At 39.7% G+C, this 21,105-nt stretch overlaps 1 protein-coding gene and 1 pseudogene across 1 annotated transcript in view; one reads left to right on the top strand and one right to left on the bottom strand.

Annotated features, from left to right (window-relative positions):
• UBAC2 (UBA domain containing 2) overlaps positions 1-21,105 on the top strand; it is a 155,960-nt gene that overhangs the window by 9,666 nt on the left and 125,189 nt on the right. Inside the window, exons 2-4 of the mRNA XM_022576852.3 lie at positions 14,739-14,866; positions 17,037-17,156; positions 18,015-18,124. Coding sequence (XP_022432560.2) covers positions 14,739-14,866; positions 17,037-17,156; positions 18,015-18,124 — 358 coding nt within the window. The remainder of the gene's footprint in view (positions 1-14,738; positions 14,867-17,036; positions 17,157-18,014; positions 18,125-21,105) is intronic.
• On the bottom strand, positions 13,792-14,261 carry LOC111176434 (small ribosomal subunit protein bS18m pseudogene; annotated as a pseudogene).

Genomic DNA, 21,105 nt, shown 5'->3' with positions numbered 1-21,105 from the left:
TCCTTTATTTTTTGATTCATCGGTTTTTGGCACAGTCAGTAGACTACACTATGAAAATGAGAAAAATTAGCCCAAGAACATGTACTTTTTTGTCTCTCAGTTCTTGATTTGTGTTCTATGTGTGCTGTGTGTTTTTGTAGCCTGTTCTGTAATGACAGTTAAGCCTTCCATGCTTTGTCTGTAGGTTGATTTTATATAGAAAATCATAACAATAGCTATATTTACATTATTATGATTGTGTATTCATTGTTGAACCAAGGTGTGTGATTGGTGTCATAGAAGAAGATAGAGCCCTAGGTCAGAAAACCTGTGCTACTTCAAGGAGTCTCTTAATTTCTTTTAATATTTCTTCACTACTTAAGTTCACACTCAATTTTTGCTGTTTTTTGACCCTTGCATCATTTTCTTCTCTGAGTCTTCTGTTTTCTCCCCTGGCATCCCTCCTGCAGTAAACATTTTGGTGCAGAGGACACGGGGGTGAGCTTTCCGGATGCTCACTTGACCATTCTTGTACATAGTGAAAGACTGGATTTGTAAGTAGCTGGTGTGGGTTTCCTCTTTATTTGTGGGTAGGTCTTTGTCCCCAAGAGGCCTGAACCTCGGCTGACAGGGCCGCCTGTAGTCTCTGTTCAAGTTTGCAGAGCTTGTGAACAGGCTGCTCTCCATATAGGGTGCAGAAGCGGGGAGCAGGAGACGGGCAAAGATGGTGAAAATCCCCCGCTGTGGGCCAGGGTAGGGGGCTTGGCTCTTTGTATAAATCTTACTCTGAGTGAAGCTGCCCTTCCTCTTACCACCCGCCTCCCACTGTGCCACGTTACCCAGGCTAGCATCTGTTGCGGGCGTCTGAAGATGCCCGAGATCTTTTCTAGTCTTTCTCGGCCCTCAGACCCTTACAATGTCCTCCCTAAGTAGATCGCCACTTTCTTTGGAGAGCATTTCTCGGATTTTATTTTGGGGGCAAAGCCTTTTCTTCAGCTGGGGTGGTCAGATGAATGGTTGTGTATGAGGAAATGCAAAGGAGTGTGTCTGGGGGCGGGGTTTTGTGGAAGGGCCTGGCCCAGCTGCCACAGCAGGCAGGTGCGCCATTTATACCGGGGATGGTTTAAACAGGATGTGGGCTCAACACTAAGGGCCATTGAAACAAACTTAAGATAATAATTCCCTTTTCAGTTCTTTTTCCTCTTGATTGTAACAAAGAGAAAGTCTCAGTTAGCTGCTAGTCTGAAATACCTCTCTAATAGCAGCTAGTTTCCTCTGGTAACGTAGAGAACAGGAGGCAAGCCCAGATCTTTCTGCAGCAACAATATTAGTTAGAATTTAGTAAACTGTGTTTATTTTTATAGTTACCACCTACTGATGACAAAGTGACACTCGTTTTGCACTTATTATAGTGATATAAAGTTTCCTTTAAAATACATTTATTTAACTAAAACATAGTAAGATGATTTAAAGAAAAATATTAAACAATAGGATAGGTAACACTGGGATATAACAAAAATTGTGGCGCCGTAATGGGACTGACTGAAGTTTGAGAAATACTGTAAATTATTCTGTTGGGTAATTCTGTTTGCTCATGCTCCTCTCCAGGTCTTGGTATTTATTCATTAGTTCCCTGGACTATTTGGAAGGAGGCGTTTCTCTGGTGTTTTGAAGGTCCTTTTATTTCAGTATGACTTTGGGAGGGGGGAAAAGTGGACAGGTGTAGGAGCCTGTCATCTTGAACTGAAATTTTGTTGAGCTGTCCTTTTGGTTTCATTGCTTTTATTTGATTCTTGAATCCGTTTAGAATTAATTTTAGTGTTTATAGTGTTTAAGTGGGGTTTTTTGGTCCCTACCAACCAGCCAGTCTCAGCATCAGTGGTCAAAGATGTTAGTAGCATCTCTACTCACAAATGGATTAGGTGCTAAAGGCCGTGTACAGGTCCAAACTTGAAAGGATTTAAGCTTGGTTCTCTATTTTAGTAGGCTTTTCCACCAGACAGGAGTGGAAGAGGTTCCTTGTATCATCAAACTCTAAACTCAGACTTGGGTTTCTCCATCTTGCAGATGTGTGTTTTGTTTACGTCTTCACCCAACAGACCCATTTAGTCTACATTAAACATCTACTGACAGGCAACTCCCTCTCCTGCTTCCTTCTCAGACGTTCAAGTGTGTGTCTTTATAGGTGCGGTGTCCTTACTTGTCAATCTGCTTTGCTGGATTCAAAGATTCATAGGGTCTTCGAACATATAGAACCATCCTTGGTTTGTTCTGGAGCTGTTACCATTAGGGCAGCACCTTCACCAGCCTTGGTCTTTACGACTCAGCCTTCTCTTAAGTTAGCATTGCTCTGGTAGGCATTCACCTCAGTGATGATTCTCTAGGCCAGACTTTGAACACTAGCAGGCCACACAGGTGTGTTTTGTTTGAGCTGTGTGTTGGTGGCGAGGGTAGGGGGGTGGGAGGAGAGTCACCTTCCAACATTTTAAAACTGGTGTCTTTGAGACAGAAATCCAGATTCCTCTTAGTTCTTGAGATGATGATCTGCCACACCAGGGCTGAACTGTTGTGTGACAAAAATCCACTGATACGTGCTTTTTGCCACCTACCTCCCCTGTTTCACTGCTACCTCCCTGGCCTCCTTAGGTACTTGAATTTACAACAGATCTTTTTTTGCCAATAACCACACATTTTCTCTTAAAAATTTTTTTTCTTTTCTCTTACAGTTTATCACATGGGTCTAGAACAAGCTTGTCTAGACAAGCTTTCTGATTCACTTTTTCAGAGCTGTTCCTACCGTTGAATAATTTATCATTATTTATGTGTAACATTTATAATTTTCTTACTTCTTTTGGCTTTTAAAATTATTATTTCATTTTATTGTATTCATTGTCTAATTAGCACTTTTAACAATGACTGCCTTTTTTTTTTTACACTTAAGGAAAGGCTTTATGTTTGTATAAAATCTCCCTAAGAAGGCTAAACCCGAGTAGTGTCCAGCGTAGCAGCAGGACTAAAATTAAAGTGCGGGAGCCTGTTGCCAGTGTTGCTGACGTGCAGATCTGGCACACTTTTCTCTGGCATCACGAGCCTTTGTGTTCGGCTCTGTTTTAGAACTTCCTTTTTCAATTTTATTGCTCGTTCTTTTTTTCCCCCTAATTCATACTATTGAATACTTTAGATATAGAATACATTCTTGTCTCTAGAGGGCAAATCTTCCTCTTTCTTGCCTTTTTTCGGAGTTCTTTTCTGGAAACTTCCTAGCCTTTTCTCCTGTTCATTTTCCTGATGAGTTTTACAAGCGTTGGTCCAGTGACAAGTGTTCACGGGCTGTCCTCCCAAGCCAGGTCCCTGGGCCACCTGTTGGGTGAGGAGTGGTCAGTGTAGCAGATGCCCAGGGCCTTCACATTCTCCCCAGTGTGTTAGGAACAGCAGTGGGTTCATGGATGGCTTACAGTGTTTTACTTCTGAGCATCGTAGGTAATTGACTGTCACAAAAATAAACTTGGGACCTTTTGATTCTCGGGCAATTTTATGAATGTCTTTGTGGAGACGGTCACCATAACGCACTTGGTCACTGAGGGTGTGTTTCATCAGGTTTCCTTCCAGGAAGCTCGTAGGCCCGAAGAGTAAAGCAAGGTGGATGCAGAAGGTGTCCCTCGTAGTGCACGGGTTTCTGCATTTTCGTGGACTTACACACGTTGGTTTAGCCCCTTTTTGATGAAAAAGTTTAAGGAAGTGACTTCATAAAACACCAGATCACCCCATTTTTGTGGGACCCCTGAGAAGTTTACCAAATAGTTGAGTAGTCAGAAATAGGAAAAACGATCTGGTAGGATATGGCAGCCCCTCCTCCAGGGGTGTGAACCACACCGGGGTTTTTGATGAGTATACTTTGACACGGTGACTTGTGGGGATGGGCAGGGTTGCTGGGTTACTGCCTTTTCCTCCCCCCCATCCCCACCCCCTGCATCTCTCCTCAGCTACGATGCTTCTGTAACAGCCCACATGGCTAAGCTTTGCCAAGACCTGTGGTTAGTATCTTTAGTACCTAAAAGATGCATATTTTTATTCAGGTAGAATTCACATAACATAAAATTCACCGTTGTAACCATTTAAAAGTGTACAATTATTGACTTAACAGCACATTCACATTGTTGTGCCGTCATCACCAACCACTCCCTAATTGCAGACCATTCTTATCAACCCCCAAAAAAGCGCAGTTCCCATTAAGCAGTCCCTCACCATTCCCTCCCCTTCCCTGCCCCTGACAACCGCTAATCTGCTTTGTGTCTCTGGATTTTTAAATTCTGGACATTTCATGTATATGGAGTCATAATATGTGGCTTTTGAGTCTGGCTTCTTTTGCTTAGTATAATGTTTGCAAGGTTCTTCCATATTGTAGCATGTGTTACTAGCCTGTGTCCTTTTATGACTAATAGTTCGTTGTCTGGATATACCACATTTTGTTTATTCATCTGTTGATAGACATTGGGGTTGTTTCCACTTTTTGGCTCTTAGGATAATGCTGCGATGAATATTCAGGTTTTTGTTTGAATATCTGTTTTCAGTCCTCTTGGGTATATAACTAGGAATTGAATTGTTGGGTCATGTGGTAATTCTATGTTTAACTTTTTGAGCAACCAAAAAGATACAAGTGAAGCACTAAAAATAGTAAGAGTGAAAATCCCTTTGGACCATGGACCATGATATAAAGATATCAGATTTCCTTGTTATATATTACAAAAACTTTTTCTTTGGAGTCAGGCAGAACTGGTCCAGATCTCAGCCTAACTAGTTGTGACTTTGAACCAGTTATTTAACCTTTCTTAGCCTATTTTTCACCTAGAACATTCAGATAACTAAGTATTGCCTCAGGTTTACTATAAGCATTCACTGAGATGGTATTACACAGAAAGTGCTTTTTTTAGCACAGTGCTTGGCATAAAGTAATCCACATATACTGTAATAATTATTTTAGGATAATACGCAGTCACCATAGCCTGATTGCTATTCTTTGCCACAGAGAGATGGCTTCGTACTGCGGTCATACCAAAGAGGTGAATGACCCAAAAGGAAACACCTTAAACTTTGGTGTTTTATGTTGTCTTTACCGTAGATGTTTTGCATTTTTATTTTTAGATTAATGCATTGTCTGTCATTCTCAAAATTTGTTACATCCCTATTTTCAAAAGTGGAAGGACCCATTGTAAAGAAGTGACATTTTTTAACCTTCCATTTGATCACTGCTTGGGTTCCTCATGTATGAACCACTTCCTGGCTCCACTCACATGGGGGGCCAGCAGATTGCTAGCGATTTGCCTTATCTCACTGCGTAAGGATTTAATGAAACTTTTAACTGAGTTAGTAACTAGTTAAACCAAAATTATTTTTTCTAAGTCTTAAAATATTTTCATAAAAATTTAAAACCTCCCGTGAACAGATCATTCAGAGATTGCCACTGTTAATATTTTGATAGGTGCTTTTAAAAAACCCATGTATTTATGAACTATTTTTTTAAAAGCATTATTCAGTATATAATAATGCTACTGGAAATATTGCACTTACTATTTAGGAACATCTTTCCAAAGCATGAAATATTTTTCTACAACCTAGTTCTTAAAATTGAGTATTATTCCATTTTATGGATAGAACATAATTTATCTATTTTCCTTTTGGACATTGATGTTTCTAGTTTTTTCACTATTATAAACAATGCTGTGATGAGCGTCTTTGTAGCAAAAATCTTTGTGTATATCTGTGATAATTACTTTGGGCTAAATTCCTAGATGTAGATTTTTTTTTTGGATCAGAGAGTTTATGTATATTTTTTAAACTTTTGATCAGTTTAACATTTGATAAGTACCCACCACTCTGTGTTGTACCCTCCCAGACTGCCGTCTTTTTATATCTCCATTCACAAGTGCATTTACTTTTGTTACAGAGGGTACCACTTGGATTTCTGTTATTGCTGTTTGTGACTATGTATGTCTTTCAATTAAAATCCACCATGCAGGTGACAGTCCCTTTGGACCGTGGAGCTCCGTGGCCGCGCAGCATAGGGAGCAGTTTTATTTGTAGTCAGATTGTCAGGGTTTGTTCTTCCACTCCCTGGCCATTAGATCAGACACCTCTTCTTGAACAGCATTCCTGTGTCCTCAGCCTCACCTCTTATTCCATGTATTTCTATACTCTTGTTTGTTGTAACCTGGTCTGATTTGGTAAAGCTTATTTCTCTGTTCTTCCCTTGGGGCTTCTTTTCTGTGGCCACTCTAGATGTTTGAGGGATGATGGATAAAAATGCTTTCCTGTTTCTTCCCTGGGTGATGGTTCTGAGATACATTCACAAGGCTTCTTAGAAAATCCTGTGGGACTCAGCACTTGACAGAAACATCTGTAACTCATAGAGGTGGCCAGCTTCGTGATGAATCCTTGTATTGACTCTCTCTGTGTTTCATTCCCTGTGTCCCTCACTCCTGCTCCCTGGAACCACATTCCAAAATAAACTACCTGCCGGCTAGTCTTTGTCTTGCCTTTTATTTTAAGTGGAGCCCAGGCTGAGTCATTTGTGATCACGGACAGGTAACTCACTCTTTGAGTCGCAGTTTTCTCATATTATAAATTTGGAGAGGGTCATGTCTACCTCATATAATCCTTTCCTTCACCAGATACTTACTAAAACACTACTATATGCCCGATACTGTCCTGGGTATAGAAATATATAGTAGTGAGCAAGACAGGCAAGACCCTGCCTTCATTGACTTTACATTCTGATGAGGGAGACGGACAAAGAAGGTAACAAAGACAAATTTCAAATAGTGAAAAGTGCTCTGCAATAAATAAAAAGTGATGAGGGAATGCTACTGTGAGATGCTGTCTGAAATGAGGACCAAGTGGTGAGGACAGGCTGGATGTGGGGAGAACATCTTGAGCAGAGGTGCTGTGAATGGGACTTTGCACTTGCCAAGTGCTCAATAAACGTTGGATAGTATTAGGAGTAAGGTTAGATCAAAGGGATAACCTGTCATTAACTACACAACAGTAGGTGACCAGTTTTGTCTCATGAATGGACAAAAATTGGCTTCATAGAATAAGCACATAATTGTACAGGATGTGAATAGGGTTGTGCAGTACATTTTTCTTTACCAGTGTAGTGAGTTACATTGATTGATTTGCTTTGCATTCCTGGTATAAACTTCACTTGGTTGTGATGTGTTATCCTGTTTATGTATAGCTGGATTCAATTTGCTAATATTGTGTTGAGAATATTGCAACAAAATATTAGCAAATTGGTCTGAGATATTGGTCTCTTGTTTTCTTTTAACATCTTTGTTTTTGGAATCAGTGTAATGTTGGCTTCATAAAATGAATTGCAAAGTGCTCTCTCCTTTCTACGTGGTGGAAGAGTTTATGTAGGATTGGTATTCTTTTTCCTTTAAGTGTTTGGTACAATTCTTCAGTGAAGCCCTCAGGCCTAGAGTTTTCTTTGTTGGAAGACTTTTAACTATGAATTCAGTTTCTTCATTTCTATAGGACTGTTCAAATTTCTTTTTGACTTTGATAAGTAGATTGCATCTTTCAAGGAATTTGCCTGTTTCATCCAGGTTGTCAAATTTGTAGCTAAAATGTTGTTTCTGATATTCCCTTATTATCCTTTAAAAATTATTTTATTTATGATAAAAGTACATACATAAAATTTACCATTCTAACCATTTTTAAATGTACAGTCCAGTGGCATTAAGTGCATTTCACAATGTTGCACAACCCCTTACTAGCCTATTGATGTCTATGGCATCTGTAGTGATGTCCTCTCCTTTATTCTTTTTTTTTTTTTTTGCGGTACGCGGGCCTCTCACTGCTGTGGCCTCTCCTGTTGCGGAGCACAGGCTCCGGACGTGCAGGCTCAGCGGCCATGGCTCACGGGCCCAGCCGCCCCGCGGCATGTGGGATCTTCCCGGACCGGGGCACGAACCCGTGTCCCCTGCATCGGCAGGCGGACTCTCAACCACTGCGCCACCAGGGAAGCCCCCCTCCTTTATTCTTGAATCTGGTAATTGTGTCTTCTCTTTCTTTCCTGATCAGTCCTGCTAGAGGTATATCAATTTTATTGATCTTCTCAGTTAGTTTTTAGTTTCATTGATTTTTCTCTGTTATATTTTGGTTTTCAATTTCATTGATTTCTGCTCATAATTCTGTCTTTCCATATGCTTGCTTAGGGTTTAGTTTGCTCGTCTTTTTCTAGTGTTTTAAAGCTTGTACTCTTTATTGTTATTTGAGACCTTTTCTCTTCCTGTATAAGCATTTAATGCTATAAATTTCCTTCTAAGCATTGCCTTATTTGCAGCCCACAAATTTTGCTTGGTTGTACTACTTTTTATTCTATTTAACATATATTCTAATTTCCCTTGTGACTCCGTCTTTGACCCAGGTATTATTTAGAAGTATGTTGTTTAATTTTCAAGTACAGTTGACCCTTGAACAATGTGGGTGTTTGGAGTGCTGACCCCCATGCAGTCGAAAATCCGAGTATAACTCTGTAGTTGGCCCTTCATATCCATGGTTCCGCATCCGTGGATTCAACCAGCCATGGATTGTGTAGTGCCGTGGTATGTACTTATTGAAAAAAAATTGTATAAGTGGACCCTTGACATTCAGACCTGTGTTGTTCAAGGGTCAGCTGTATTTGGAGGATTTTCCATCCATCTTTCTGTTGTTGATTTCTAGTTTAATTTTGTTGTAATCAGGGAACGTACTTTGTATGATTTTAATTTCTTTAAATTTATAGAGGTGTGTTTTATGGCCCAGAATATGGTCTGTCTTGGGGAATGTTCCTTATCCATTTGAAAAAAAATGTGTAATTTTTTGTTGTTGGGTGGAGTATACTATAAATGTCAATCAGGTCAAATTTATATTGTTTTTCAAGTCTTCTATAGTCTTACTGATTGATATGACAATGTATTACAGCGTGGGTGGCTGGCTTAAACAACAGAAGTTTATCTACTTACAAGTCAGGAGACTGGAAGTACAAGATCCAAGCATTGGCAAGTTTGGTTTTTCCTGAGGCCTTTCTTCTTGGCTTGTAGATGTCTTCTCGCTGTGTGTTCACATGGCCTTTCCTCTGTATGTGTGCATCCCTGGTGCCACTTCCTTCTCCAATAAGAACAGATTGGATTAGGGCCCCACCTTTGTGACCTCATTTAACCTTAAACTACCTCTTTAAAGACCCTATCTCCAAATATAGTCGAATTGGGGGTTAGGGCTTCAACATATGAATCTGGAGGAGGGCGGGGGACATTTCAGTCCATGACACTGATTTTCTGTCTACTTGTGTTACTGATTACTGAGAGAGGAGTGCTGAAGAGTCCTACTATATTTGTGGATTTACCTGTTTCTATAAGTTTTTGCTTCATGTATTTTGAAGTCTTATCTCAGCTCTCATATTCTGTGATTCACTATTTGCCCACCTCCACAGTTGAAGAATGGTATAATGAACACCATATACCTACCACCTAGATTCTGCAATTAACATTTTACATATTTGCTTTATTAAATATCCATTCTCTGTTTCATCAGTTTGTCTTATTTTTTGGTGGATTTCAAAGTAAGTTGTAGTCACTTTATCTCTAAACACTTAAGCATACATGTTGTTAACTAGAATTTAATAATAATTTAAAGTTCTTTTTTTGTTTTGCGGTAAACTTCATATGGCGAAATGTACAGATCTTGAGTTAATCGGTAAATTCTGCTGTCCGTAGTAATACTGTATATTTGTCCTGTGATGTGGGACTTCTTGGACCATTGTATATTATCTGTTACTTTCCTTATAGGTTTTTGGGATCTGATTTTTGCTCATCTTAAGAGGAGGACTTAATGGTAGTGTTATCTGAGTTAAGTAATCAGGTCTGTATTTTTAGGGGTTTAGTCCTAGACAGAATTAAAATGATTGTATAAATAGGATCCATTATTAATTCAGTAAATATTTTATTTATTTTTAGTCTTTAATTGTGGTAAAATACACATAACATAAATTTGCCATCTTAACCATTTTTAAGTGTGTGGTTCCATGGCATTAAGCACATTCACATTGTTGTGCATTTGTCGCTAGAACTCTTCATCTTGCAAAACTGAAACTCTATACCCACTAAACAGCTCCCTATTCTTCTCTCCCCCCAGCCCCTCAAAACCACCTTTCTATTTCCTGTCTCTGAATTTGACTCCTTAGGTACCTCATAGAAATGGAATCATACAGTATTTATCATTTTGTGTCTGGCTTATTCCCTTCAGCATAATGTCCAAAAAGTTTATCCATGATGTGGCATGTGAGAATTTCCTTCCTTTTAAAGACTGAATATAATTCATTATATTCTGCTGTATGGATATACCACATTTTGTTTATCCACTTATCCATCAATGGATGCGTGGGTTGCTTTCACCAGTATTTATTGAGCATCTCTTATATATCAGTCACCTTTCATTAGATAAACACTTGTTGACTGCCTTTATGGACCTGATCCTGTTATAGGCATGAGGGATACTGCAGCAGTGAACATACACAGACAAAATTGTTGCCTTCAAGAGGCTTATATTCTAGTGGGGACTGAGGATGGGGAGATGGACAATACACAGAGAAATGTATTTCTTGATTCCAAATTGCATTTTTTCACATTTTAGTGTTTCTAATATTGGGTTGTACTTTACAGTTGATGCCATCTTAGAATTATTTGACAGTGTTTCTTTTTTAGTAACACCTAAAATAATGGTATATCTTACAGTCAGTTTGAATCATAGATTTGGTGAATCACTATTAATAAGTCAGTTGTTGATAAGTGCTGTGAAAAAATAAACCAGAACAAAGGGGATAGAGAATTACATGGGGCTATCCACAGATAAGGTGACATTTGAGCAGAGCACGTGTTCAGTACAGGTGATATTTTTTTCATAGCAGGACTTCCTCCCTGCAGGACATAGTGTGTTGGTTCACGTTCTTTTCTCACTCTGGACTGGTAACAGCTTGTGGACTAGTTACTTTGAGCAGCATTGGTATAAAGGGTAGAGCCCTAGGAGGTGGGGGGTGGAGATGGGGGTTAGGGAACAGTTTGCAAGGTGGGCCCAGATCTTGTAGGCATGGTAAGGGCGAGGGTGACAGAATTTTCCATCTTAGGAACTGGCAGCAGTTCTGGCTCGCCACAAAAACTTTGGGTCATCTTTGATTTCTCCATTTGCCCATACATTATACCCGGTTAGTCAGCAAATCCTGCCTGCTGTACCTTCCAAACATACCCCAGTTCTGACCACTCTCACTACCCCCACCCAAACCACCCTGGTCCAGGCCATCATCATCTTTTGTCTGGATTATTATGATAGCCTCCTAACTGGTCTCCTTTCTTCTATGCTTGCCTTCCTATAATCTCTTCTCAATTTAGCAACCAAAGCAATCCTTTGAAAACATGTCTGATCATGTTACTCCTTTCCTTAACGTCCCAAGAGCATCCTGTCACTCTCCAAGGAAAGTAAGTCCTTATGGCCTATAGGGTTCTACACTGTTTGCTCCTCGACTTCTTTGGCCTTATATCCTGCCTCTCTGCTTTTCACTTATTCTGCTGTTAGCTGCCTTGGCAGCCTTACTGTTTCTTGATCGTATTGAGTATGTTCCTGTCTCACAGCACTTGGACTTGCTCTTTTCCTTGCCAAGAATACTGCTCCCCAGATATCTGCAAGGCCCACATCCTCAGGTGTCTGCTCAAATTTCACCTTGTCAGAGGACCTTCTAATCATGCTATGAAAAAGAGCACCCTTCTTTCCCCACTAGCACTATGTTTTCCCCTAAACCAGGATAGGCTAGTTATGCTGCAGTAGCAAACGGCTCTAAAATGTCAGGGACCTGAAATGACAAGGTTTGTTTCTTACTGCAGGCGTCCCTCCATTGTGAGTCGCCTGGCAGGGCCTGTTCCGTATTGTCTTGAACTCTGGCGTCCGGCTCGTAGCATAGCCACCATCTTGATCATTGGCCAAGGGAAAGGCCATTCACTGGCTCTCCAGTATTTGCCTGGAAGTGACATCTACTATGTTGACTTGGCCAAAGCAAGTCACATTGCCATATGCCACTTCAGTTAGGGGCAGGCGTGGGTGGGTAGCAGTCCTATCTTTTATCTGAAAAGAGAGCAGGAAATCCATGGTGGGTAACACAGCCTCGTTCTTTACCCCGCTTAATTTTTCTATAGCAGTTATTTGTATCTGACATGATATTTACCTTGCTTTGTGTATTTTCTTTTCTCTGCTGTCTAGACTGTAGGTACCACAAGGGGAGGGACTTTGTCCATCATTTGCTGCTATACCCCAGGACCTAGGATAATGCATGGTCTGCAGTAGTAGGTGCTTATTAATTGTAGAGACATGAGTGAGAATACCAAAGCAAACCATTCATTTGTTCATATGGTGACATGTAAGCCATTGGGAGTGTGGAGCAGGAAGGTTTGAGGAGAGAGCACACTTACTAGAGAAGAGCAGTAGCATTGCTGGTCAGTGGAGAGTGTCAGTTTGAGATTGGAGACCATGAACCTACAGTGGAATCATGCAGGCAGCAAGGAAGAGGCAGGAATGAATAAATAATGGGACCCATTTCACAAGGATCGGTGAAGTCCAAGTTGAAGGAGGAAACCTTCAAGGTGCACATCTGTCACCTCTGCTCCATCTTCGGTCCTGTCGGAATAATAAGGGAGGAGCTTGCCTTTCACCAAGGAGGCCCAGTCTCCTGGGATTGTGATTGCGGTGGTTGGAGCAGTTTTCCCTATATTCATTCTTTATTCACTTCTCACTACTCTTGAGGTAGTGTCTCTTATCTTCATTTTACAGGTGAGGAAAACAGGCTGAAATTGCTCGCGTTAGGACTTAGGTTGGTCAGGCTCACAACCACGGTGCTTTCCGGTACGTTTGGGGTACTAGGTGGTGGGGACTCCGTTTTCTGGGGGGCGGGGAGCTCCGTTAGCTCTTAGATTCCCTGGAGCCTTGATTGCATCTTGGTCGTGAAAATAGTATGCAGCCACTTTACCGATGGTTCCAGTTTAGCTGTTTGTAAGACCTTACCAGAGAGGAAGTAGTTGGGCTATTTTTATATACGCAAACAAGTGCAATTACCACACTATCAACCATAACTAGTAGATTCACTCCCCATTGAAGTGCACCTCACACAATATGAGAATGTCTCTGTCTGAAAGTGTCTGTGACGCTTTCCTGTGGTCTTGCCTGTTGATGATCTGGACATTTCATTCCCTCAAGGAGCTGTGCTAGGCTTTATGGCCAACATAGAGAAGAGAAGGCAGGTGGCCTCCCTCGGGAATCTTTAATGTAGTCGGGAAGGCAAAACAGGTTCCAGACCCTGACTCCTCAACTAGTACCTGGAAACGGGGATGCAGGTTGGGGGAAGAGCCCCTCAGGCTAAAATGGGAGAGACTGATGTAAGGAAGTGGGAACTGAGCTGTTGTTTGAAGTCTGCGTGAGATTTTTTTTTTTTTAAGTGAAAATCCCATAGTACCTTTTTTTAATTCATATGTATGGAAAATGTAACAAGTATTAACATTTTAAATAATCTGATTTACTTAATGAACATTCTGATATGGAGAGGAAACTTCACTCTTGAAACACTTTTTCCTCATATAATTTCAAATTATTAAGAATTAAAAACATAATATTTTATAGTTTGATAAGATTTAGCCTATCACTTCTCTACTCAAAGGTTATTAAATCTTACAGTCTGAGCCAGTATTACCACCACACAACTGTAAAATAAATTTATTGATGATAACTTTATAGAATTTACTCCCTGTATTTGATGTTACAAACTTAAGGGTCTTTGAGATATGCAGGATCCTTGTATGTAACTGGCATAAACCCCATTATTTGAGCTCTCTTAATTGCTTTTGTGATTTCTTTTTGTTTCTTCCCACAAAGACCTGCTATGTGCCTTCCATAAATGCATCCAGTAAATGGAGAAATAAACTGGGATAAAAGCTGTACATTCTTATAATCTACACGTTTTCCACACAAGATAGATTTTTTCAGAGGCTCCTTATAAGGATTTTCCATTGGAACAGGCAGGTCCTCATTGCTGGTTACCTGTTTATATTGTGAACAACTTCTCCACAGCACTGCATGAGCCCCAGAATCTGTGAGGCAGACAGCAGCCGTTACGAAGTGCGTTAACATTCTCCTTCCTAGCCCACTGCAGAGGGCTACCATAGCTGCCATGGTTCGTTGCTCTTCCTCTGCGTGAGATTTAGACAAGGCTCCAGGGTGCCTGTGGTGGAAAATCTCAGCAGACCACTGCAGGCAGCAATGTTAGCACTTTTAACCGCTTCTTAAATTTCTTAAAGTAAATGTTTATGTATGTGAATCCCAGTCATGCTCAGGAGCTAACTGGTCAGTCTGATAGAAAACATACTCCCCTGTCTATTTCTCTATACTTTGGTGACCGTTTTCTAAAAAGGTATTCCATGGAAGTAAACTTGGTTTGGTCTCGTATAAGAGCCAGATGACAGTGAAGCCCCCATCAGCCGATTTCGCTTGTTTTCCAGTGCCCTTTGATCACTTACCTCTGCAGGAAGATGTTTTGAAAATATATGTTAATAAGAATTAAATTCCAGAGTGTGTGAACTTTGTCTTCATTCTAATTCAAAAGAAGTGAATTCTCTTGCTTTTCAGTTGTGTGGTTTTTAAAATCTTAGGGACAGTCATTCTGAAAGCAGTTTTGTTTTTCCCTCCAGACAAAGCACCTGTGTCCAAGGGTCTTTTACTGGTCCCCAGTGCCCTGTCCCTCCTGCTGGCCCTCCTCCTTCCACACTGCCAGAGGTTCTTTGTGTATGACCTTCAGGCAGTCAAGGACGACTTCCAGGTGAGCTCCGCTCCACTGGCCTCTGGGAGGGGAGAAGGCAGGACTTCTTTGATTTGCCTTTCTTCCTGCCATTCTTAGTCTCTCAAAGCCTCTAAATTTGTAAGAAATATTATTTATTATTAATATTCCACTAACAAGTAACTTCTCTAGTTGTATTTATTGATAATTTCAGCAAAGCAGATTATAATGAAGCAGTTGCAGTATTTCCTTTTACACATTTCTTTTCAGCTTCAGTTTTTACTCATGGAAATGCAACTTTTAATTTCAAGAGAATTAAACAATGTTAAATCTGTTTTTTGTATGATTAGCGTGCATACTTAACATTTTCAAAAACTTGCCTCAGTTTGAATATCTGTTAGAGGAGCTAAGCTCTCTCAGCTCTAATAGATTGAGAGTCTGTGAATTACTTTTATAGTGGTAATTAAACCAAGTAGGAAATTTCTCTTGGGTTTTTGCTGGTGGGAAGAGCAGAAGTCTGTGGCTTTCAAGATTTATGGGTTGATCACCTGAAAAATGCTGGTGCTGGGTCTTGTCTGTGAGTTGGAGTGCAAAAGGGGTATTCCGGTACCATTTCCAGCTTGGCAGGGATTTCCCCACACCAACAATAAGCAATTCTCAGACACCAACTTGGGTGTCCTACAGTTGAACTCAGTTCTGATGCCATCTTCCCAGAGAGCATCAGATTCCACAGGGTTAGGGCTCAGTCCCACAGGACTGCCCACTGCGCTCGCACTTCAGATGCCAGTCACCAGCCCAGGTAGTTACTTGGACTTCTGACCGAACGGCTATAAATCAGAGTTCCCACGACCCCCTCCCTGGGCTCAATTAATTTGCTAGAACAGTTCACAGAACTCAGAGAAACATTTTAGGTACTGGATTACCAGTTTATTATTAAAGGATATAGATGAACATCCAGATGGAAGAGATGCATAGGGCAAGGTAAGGGGAAAGGGTGTGGAGCTGCCGTGCTCTCTCTGAGCCCCACTCTCCTCAGATCTTCACATGTTCATCACCCAGGAAGCTCTCAGAACCCTGTCCTTTTGGGTTTTTATGGAGATTCATTATATAGGCAGGATTGATTAACACTGGCCATTGGCAGTTGATCCACCCTCCAGCCCCTCTCCCTCCCCCGGAGGTCAGGGTGTGGGACTGAAAATTCCGACCTTCTAATCACAAGGTTGGTTCCCCTGGAAGCCAGCCCCCATTCTTAGGTGCTTCCAAAAGTCACCTCATTAACATGACAAAAGACACCGTTATAGCTTTCTTCACTTTGGAAATACCAATGGCAAAGACCAAAATATATTTCTTATTATAAATCACAATATCAGAGAGTGTTAGTGCAAATTATGGTTATAACCTGCCACTTTTCTTTGCTAAATACTTGATTAGCCATTTTAAGCATGATAATCCATTCTTGAGCACTGACATCTTTTCTTCATAGGGATGTCATTAATGCCATTGCTTAGGTGGGCTTTGCCAAGTTCCTGTGATTCAGTTATTTATCCATACTGCTGCTTTCTGTTGGAATATAATAGAGCTTCAGTATGATTTCAGTTGCTGTAATACAATGATTCTTAATCCTGTCTGCACAGTAGAATCACCTACATAAAGTGTTTTTTGTTTTTTGTTTTTTGGGTTTTTTTTTTTGATGCCAAGACCTCACCCTAGACCAGCTGAGTCAGGGAGCCTAGTGGTGGGGCCTGGGCATTGGTGTACTTTTTTAGAAAGATCCCCAGGGGATTCTAGCATATGGCCAGCCCTGAGAACCACTGCTGTAAGGCAATGTCAGGGCCCTGTGGCCCTGAGTTGGTACCTTTCTGTTTGGGGGGTTAATTTGGTTCACCTGGCTAAGTTGGCCACAGTCCCCTCCTCCTGCACCACTTTGTGGGCATTTGTGCTCTAGAGGTGGGACCTGCCTGGATGGAGGACAGTCACCCTCTGTCTAGGAGTGCAAATAGCCACACTCTCCTGGCAGAACCTCTTAAGGAGCCCTCAGTGTGCATTTCTAAGAGCTGCTACAGAGATATGGAGAGTTTCAGTTCTACCTTGGGGAATCTGAGCTTAGAGTATTAAAAATAAGCAGTATAACGTAAACATAATAAATGTGCCAAGGAAGAGACCTGAACAAATCTTACTCCTATTTGTTATTCTTTTTTAAATCCCCATCTAGATTTGGAGGTTGATTTGTGGAAGAATAATTTGCCTTGATTTGAAAGATACTTTCTGCAGTAGTCTGCTTATTTATAATTTTAGGATATTTGAAAGAAGATATGGAAGCAGAAAATTTGCAGTAAGTTTTTATGTATTTTCCCTTTGCTACTTAGGTTATAGAAAAAAATGTTTCTGTTTTCTTGTTTTTAAATAGTTTTATTTTGTTAAGCTTGGTGTTTCATTAACAATTATCTTTTTATTACATGATCCTCTGTCTGATTTGGAACATGGACATTAACCAAAGAAAAAATTTAAATTTAAGCGATTAGCATAATAAAATAATAATGATGATAACAGGTAATAATATCAGTGTGAGTGGGCAATAACTTTTTTTTTTTTTTTGCTGCACTGAGCCTTTGTTGCTGCGCGCGGGCTTTCTCTAGTTGCGGCGAGTGGGAGCCACTCTTCGTTGCGGTGCACGGGCCTCTCATTGCGGTGGCCTCTCTTGCTGCGGAGCACGGGCTCCAATCACGCGAGCTTCAGTACTTGTGGCTCACGGGCTCCAGAGCACAGGCTCAGCAGTTGTGGCGCACAGGCCCAGCTGCTCTGCGCATGTGGGATCCTCCTGGACCAGGGCTCGAACCTGCGTCCCCTGCATTGGCAGGCAGATTCCCAACTACTGCGCCACCAGGGAAGCCCAGCAATAACCATTTTAATAAGGATTTTTATTTTAATAAAACTCTAATCACTTATTTTGCTTAATGGTTTGTTGTAAAAATAAGTCATGCTATAAATATCTTTTCTTCAACATACTTAGAAATTATGGAAGTTAATACATTTGACCAATATGGTTTTACTCCCTCACTTTGAAAAGTCTATTCAAATAAAAAACAAACTTTAAAAAATATATATATATCTGAGCTGGTTCTAATTAAATAAATGTTAGTTTATTTTTAGAAGACTCCTCTCTATAATGTTCTTCCTGTTTTATTTTTAGTCCTTTCTGCTGGGTTCCTGGGTTTTGTCGGCGGTGGGTGACTTTATCCTCGTTGAAGCTGTGCGGTATTCCTTTGGTATCACTGCAGCCAGGAATTTGCCGTCTGGATTGTAAGTAGCTCTCAAATATTAGCTTAATTCATAACTACTTAAATCTGACTTAAAGCATTATTATACATGAAAGTCAGTAAGAGAATATTTTAAACTTTTAGATATAGTAAAATTGATTTTATATGTAAAAATTCCAGTGTATACTTAACATTTTCATTATGTTCTTGACACAGAATCTGTTTTACACTCACTCTTTTTTTTTAGCTTTCAAATCTCATATTTTAGAGAATTTTTAATGAATTTTCTCTTCTGGTCCTGAAGACAGAATTGTGTTTTCATAGTGAAATTTTGTCTTTGTAACTTTGTTAACTAATTAAACATAAAAATACAAAATTTAATTAATTAGATTAGGAAACAAAATTTATTTGTCTGAAGTTAAGCTTCTGAAGAATGATGCTTTTCTTAAATTATATTGTTTATATATTTCCACCAAAGGTAAAAGAAAATCAGTATATAGGTTATAACTTTGTAGCCAATCTGCAGTGGGCAACCTAACTCATAGAGTGTCTGTGCTTTCATATTGTGTTGATTTTCTTTAAAAACAAAATGAGAAAACATGTATTAATTTATGAAATAATTGGCATTTAGGAGCAGAGTTGTTAGCACATATAAATGCCTTTAAAGCATCTCTGAATTAAGTTTCTGAGACGGTTTTTAAGATATGAGATACTATAAAATAAAGGTAACATATATTTAAAATTTGTGTGTACTAACTTCAGCCTTATTTTAATTTTCAGTATATATTTTTGAGAACTGTTAGGCTATTGCAAGTACCTTGATTTAGATTCACTTTGGATCTCTATTTTTAAAATACGGTTAGTGATCTTATAGCTCTCACACTTACATTGTTAATATTTATGGTAATAGCTGCCCTTCGTGGGATTTACTGAATTATTGGCATGAGTATTGATGTTTAGTTGTCTTAATAATGTATGATTCTGAATAATATTTTTTTTTTTTTTAATTTATTTATTTATTTATTTTGCGGTACGCGGGCCTCTCACTGTTGTGGCGTCTCCCATTGCGGAGCACAGGCTCCGGACGCGCAGGCTCAACGGCCATGGCTCACGGGCTCAGCCGCTCTGCGGCCTGAATAATATTTTAATGGAGACACATAAAGTTCTGTGTCATAATTATGCAGTTTTTTAGTTTTACGGGTTGTGATTGCAGTTAGACTAAGAAGTTTAAGTTGACTCTTCTGCTATTGTGGTAAATAGTGTAGTCATTAGGAATGATTCCATGTTGATTCAGAAAAGAAGTAGCATTACTAAATCATTAGTTTTCCCCTAACGTTTCTCATTGAGGCCAGTTCTTTTTGGTTCTTTATAAGGCCTACTGAGTTGTAGAAGGGTTATGTGTATCGTGTATGTTTGTGTTAGAATAAATTTAGTGGATGGGTAGTAACATAGCTTTTAATTCTTATTTACATCGTCCCCTTGTGTGATGACTTTTTTTTTTTCTATTGCACATAGAGTTGAATGACAGTTATTTCTTTGAATGAATGACACTTATTTCTTTATGGAATCGTGACTGGTACGTATAAGGAAGATTGATTCAATTTTGAAGTTGGTGGCAATGTTTTTACTAATTCTTAAGGCCAGAAGGCTTTAAATCTTAGCTAGTAGCAAGAATTGAAAATTTGAGTAAATTCAAAAGTTATAGGATCCCCTTTGAAAGACAGTGTGAATGTTAATTCAGACATCACCTGAATGAGGATATATTTCTCTTTCCTTTTAAATCATGAAACATTATAATATGGCTTTTTTGAATCTTGACGCGTTCTCAAACATAGACTTCTTGGAACCTAAATCTTTACTTGAATAAACTTTGCATTTTGTAAATATATCTTTTATTTGATGGTAAGCAAAGCTTCAAAAACTCAGGAGAGGAAACTTTTTTAGTCAACGTGTTTTATAATTTGCAGTGTTTTCCACATAATGTCTTCTTACCTTTTTCTTTCTCATCAATGCCAAGTTTACCTGCACTTCCTGCAATTCTTCACTTCCTATTTAATTCTCTCTCTCTCTTTTTTTAACCTCACCACTATTAAAACTTCTCTTATAAAGGTCACCAGTATCCAACTAATTTCTGAAGCCAGTGGCTTGTTTTCACTTGTCTTATCTGACCTTTCAGTGGCACATTAAATGCTTTTGACATCCCATTATTTCATGAAATAACCTGCTCGCCTGAATCCTAGCACACTACTCTCTCCTGGTCCTCTTTGACCTCCTTTACTCTTTGCAGCTCCTTTCTCAAGCTTACTCCAGGTGCTCTCTCTGTGCCGTCGCGTCCACCCCCATGACTTCAACTACAGTTAGCATCTGTTATTTGTTTCCCAGCTCTCTATTTCCAGTCCATATTGCTTTCTTGATCTTTCTTCAGTCATATTTCCTAGTGACTTCTAAGACTCAAGGAAAATTCATCATGTTCAGAAGCTCTTACCTCCTCTGATCACCTCTCTTTTTGCACTCTTATCTCCTCCTCCTTCTGTACTCCATATTTTAATTAGTGGCATTTTCATCTACTCAGTCATCCAAGCTGGAAATCTTTCCCTCTTCTCATCAGTGGCGTAGGGCACTGACTTTTATTCATTCGAAGTCCTATGTAAGTCAGCTTTTCATCGCATCTCCTTGACTCCTTCTGTCATTATCCCAGTCTTAACTAGTCTTTTCTTGCCTAGGTTTTTGCAGTAATTCTCCAACTAGTCTTCCTATCAATTCCAAAGTATTTCATGCAATGTTTTCAGAAGTTATCTTTCTAAAATACAAGTTTGACCATGCTAATCTTCCTTTTAAAAACCTCTAAGTCCTTATTTTCTTCAGGATAAAAATCAAGCTTCTTCAAGGTGGCATTAGGGCCGTCTAGAATAGTACAGATGGCTTAGGCTTTGCCATCACATAGACCAATTTACCTGAGATTCCAGCTCTGCCGTGTATTATTTGTGTGTCATCTTGAGCAAGTTACTTCTCTCAACTTCCCTC

Source organism: Delphinapterus leucas, chromosome 18 (genome assembly GCF_059928025.1).
Source record: "Delphinapterus leucas isolate spDelLeu-1000000601 "Yukka" chromosome 18, BTC_Dleu_Yukka2, whole genome shotgun sequence".
Classification (NCBI taxonomy): Eukaryota; Metazoa; Chordata; class Mammalia; order Artiodactyla; family Monodontidae; genus Delphinapterus; species Delphinapterus leucas.
This window is presented reverse-complemented; position numbering and strand designations above follow the sequence as displayed.